This window comes from Empidonax traillii, unplaced genomic scaffold, assembly GCF_003031625.1.
Source record: "Empidonax traillii isolate 1590-97213 ecotype Southwest subspecies unplaced genomic scaffold, ASM303162v1 scaffold4037:size10284, whole genome shotgun sequence".
In the NCBI taxonomy this organism is placed as follows: Eukaryota; Metazoa; Chordata; class Aves; order Passeriformes; family Tyrannidae; genus Empidonax; species Empidonax traillii.
In genome coordinates, this window is record NW_020959230.1 from 6,919 (window position 1) to 10,284 (window position 3,366).

The 3,366-nt window shown below is 61.4% G+C and overlaps 1 protein-coding gene across 1 annotated transcript; it reads right to left on the bottom strand.

The window, feature by feature from the left end:
- Positions 1-2,744: 2,744 nt before the first annotated feature.
- LOC114072804 (zinc finger protein 771-like) lies at positions 2,745-3,312 on the bottom strand (the record flags this gene model as incomplete). The annotated part of the gene is made up of 1 exon (XM_027910647.1): positions 2,745-3,312. A coding segment is annotated over one exon (546 nt), but the record flags the coding sequence as incomplete, so codon positions are not given.
- Between the last annotated feature and the right edge of the window lie 54 nt (positions 3,313-3,366).

Sequence of the window (3,366 nt, forward strand, 5' to 3'; positions counted from 1 at the left end):
TCCCTCTACCCTTCCTTTTTCTCCTCCTCCCCTTCTCCCTCCTCCTCCTCCCCTCTCCTCCCTTTCCTCCTCCTCCTGCTCCTCATTTTCCCCCTCCTCCCTATCCCACCTCCTCCTCCGCTTCTTCTCCCTCCCTCCCTCCCTCCGTCTCCCTCCCCCTCCTTCTCTTCCTCCTCCCCCTTCCCTCCCTCCTCCCTCAGTCCCTCCCCTCTCCCCTTCTTCTCCCTCCCCTCCCTCCTCCCTCCATTGGACGCTGGAGAATCCTGAGGGATGGAGGGAGGGATGGAAGGAGGGAGGGATGGAAGGAGGGAGGGATGGAAGGAGGGAGGGATGGAAGGAGGGAGGGATGGAAGGAGGGAGGGATGGAAGGGAGGGATTTCGAGGGGTTTCCCCTTCCCCCCCTCAAACGTCTCAGCTCCATAGGGGACCCTCCGAGAAAAAAAAAGGGGGAAGCCAAGGAATTCCCAAGAGACGCCCCAAGAAATTCCCCAAGATTTTCCAGGAATGTGGGGGGGGGGGGCTCAGTCTTGGACAAACCCCCCCCGAACTTCCAGATTTTCCCACTAAAATCTATTTTTATTCACAAAAACAAACACAGCTCCTGCTTCCCTCGGGAAAGGGACGGATCCGACCCCCCCAAATCCGCCGGGAAAACCCCCCCCTCCCCCCCTTAGGTTCACGTCCTGCTCCCCCTCCCAAGGTTCATCCCGAGGATTCCATTTTTTTTCCCTTTGGAATTCCCTTCGGATGCTCCTCCAGCCCCAACACCAGGAGGAACCCCCCCTTGGGCTGGGACAGATCGATCCTCACCCCAAACTTTCGGGATCCTCCCGACCTTTTGGGATTGTCCCAACCGACAGCGGAATAAATACAATAAATAAACTTCCCAAATTTCCGGGGGGACGGCGGAGTCGGGACAATCCGGCTTCTTCCTCGACCGAAACCCACCAAATCATAGGATTCGACCCCAAAATTGGGGGGGTTTTCCCTCCAAATCAGGGGGATTTTTCCACCATTAGGGGGCTCTTACCCCCTAATCGAGGGATTTTGCCTCAAATTGATTTTTTTGCCCCCAAACTGGTGGGTTTTTTTTTTTTTTTAAGCCCCAAATCCTCGATGACATCATCACACTCTGAGTGGGTGTCGGCCAAGGCTGTTGGACGTGGAATTCGGGATGATCCAGGAGCGGCTCCATCCCCACGTTTTTGGGGTCTCTCTCTCTGACCTCGGCAACGAGTTGGCGGCACCTCCAAGAGCACCGACCTCGGAAGTGCTTCTTCCGGAATCCTCCCGGAGCAGGAGCTCGGTTGGGTTTTCCCCTTGGCAGGATTCCATCTTTTTTTTTGTTTTTTTGGTTTTTTTTCTGATCCAGAGAGGGGGGGGAGGAAAAAAAAATCCCCCCCTTTGGAAAACTCCAAAATTCCCACTCGGTTCCTCCTTCCACCCTCTACTCTACCCCCTTCCTACTCTACCCTACAGAAGCTACGCCGGAACAGCCCAATCCCACCAGGATTCCCATCAGGAATTGGGACGTCAAGGTTGGCCAACCCAACGAGCCGGGTTCATCCGGCGGCCCCTCCGGAACGTTTCCGCTGGGAATGGGTTCTTCCCAACCCAAGGTTGGTCAACCCAACAGGGTTGGGTTCTTCTGGCAGCCCCCTCTGGAACGCCGGAACGCCGGAATGGGGGCTCTACCCAAGTCATCATCAAGGTTGGCCAACCCAACGAGCCGGGCTCATCCTGGCGGCCCCTCCGGAACACCAGAACGCCGGAATGGAGGCTCTACCCAAGTCATCGTCAAGGTTGGCCAACCCAACGAGCCGGGTTCATCCGGTGGCCCCTCTGGAACACCGGAACGCCGGAATGGAGGCTCTACCCAAGTCATCGTCAAGGTTGGCCAACCCAACGAGCCGGGTCCGTCCGGCGGCCCCTCCAGAACGTTTCCACTGGGAATGGGTTCTTCCCAACTCAGCATCAGGGTTGGTCAACTCAACGAGCCGGGTTCATCCGGCGGCCCCTCCGGAACACCGGAACGCCGGAATGGAGGCTCTACCCAAGTCATCGTCAAGGTTGGCCAACCCAACGAGCCGGGTCCGTCCGGCGGCCCCTCCAGAACGTTTCCACTGGGAATGGGTTCTTCCCAACTCAACATCAGGGTTGGTCAACCCAACAGGGTTGGGCTCCTCCGGCAGCCCCTTCTGGAATGCCGGAATGGAGGCTCTACCCAAGTCATCGTCAAGGTTGGCCAACCCAACGAGCCGGGTCCATCCGGCGGCCCCTCAGGAACGTTTCCGCTGGGAACGGGTTCTTCCCAACTCAGCATCAGGGTTGGTCAACCCAACGAGCCGGGTTCATCCGGTGGCCCCTCTGGAACACCGGAACGCCGGAATGGGGGCTCTAACCCAAGTCATCGTCAAGGTTGGCCAACCCAATGAGCCGGGCTCATCCTGGCGGCCCCTCTGGAACACCGGAATGCCGGAATGGAGGCTCTACCCAAGTTATTGTCAAGGTTGGCCAACCCAACGAGCCGGGTTCATCCGGCGGCCCCTCCGGAACGTTTCCTGGGAACAGGTTCTTCCCAACTCAACGTCAGGGTTGGTCAACCCAACAGGGTTGGACTCCTCTGGCAGCCCCTTCTGGAACGCCGGAACGCCGTAATGGAGGCTCTACCCAAGTCATCGTCAAGGTTGGCCAACCCAACGAGCCGGGCTCATCCTGGCGGCCCCTCTGGAACGCCCCCCGACTCGGCGGCGCCGCCGCCGCCGCTCAGCCCACGGGCCCGGCCTCCTCCTCGCCGTGGCTCCGCAGGTGCCGCTGCAGGTGGGAGGTGCCCCCGAACCTCCTCCCGCACCGCGGGCAAGGGAAGGGCTTCTCCGCCCCTCCTCCACCACCGTGGACCCGCCGGTGCTTGGCCAGCGCCGAGCCGTCGGCGAACGCCTTCCCGCAGTCGGCGCAGCCGTGCCGGGGCCCGGCGTGGGCCCTCTGGTGCTTGTGGAAGTGCAGGGTGCTGTTGAAGCTCTTGCCGCACTCGGCGCACACGTGGGGCTGGCCGCCGGCGTGGGTCCGCTGGTGCCGGTACAGGTGGGAGGTGCGGCCGAAGCGCTTGCCGCAGTCCCCGCACTGGTACGGCCTCTCCCCGGTGTGGATCCGCTGGTGCCTCTCCCAGTGGGAGCTCCACGAGAAGCTCTTCCCGCAGTCCCCGCACCGGTACGGCTTCTCCGCCGCGCCGGTGCCGGTGTTGCCGCCGGCACCACCATGGAAGCTGCGCCGGTGCCGCGCGTACTGGGCGCGGGCGCCGAAGGCCTTGCCGCACTCCTCGCAGCGGAAGGGCCCGTCCAGGTGGAGCCGCTGGTGCTTGACCAGCGC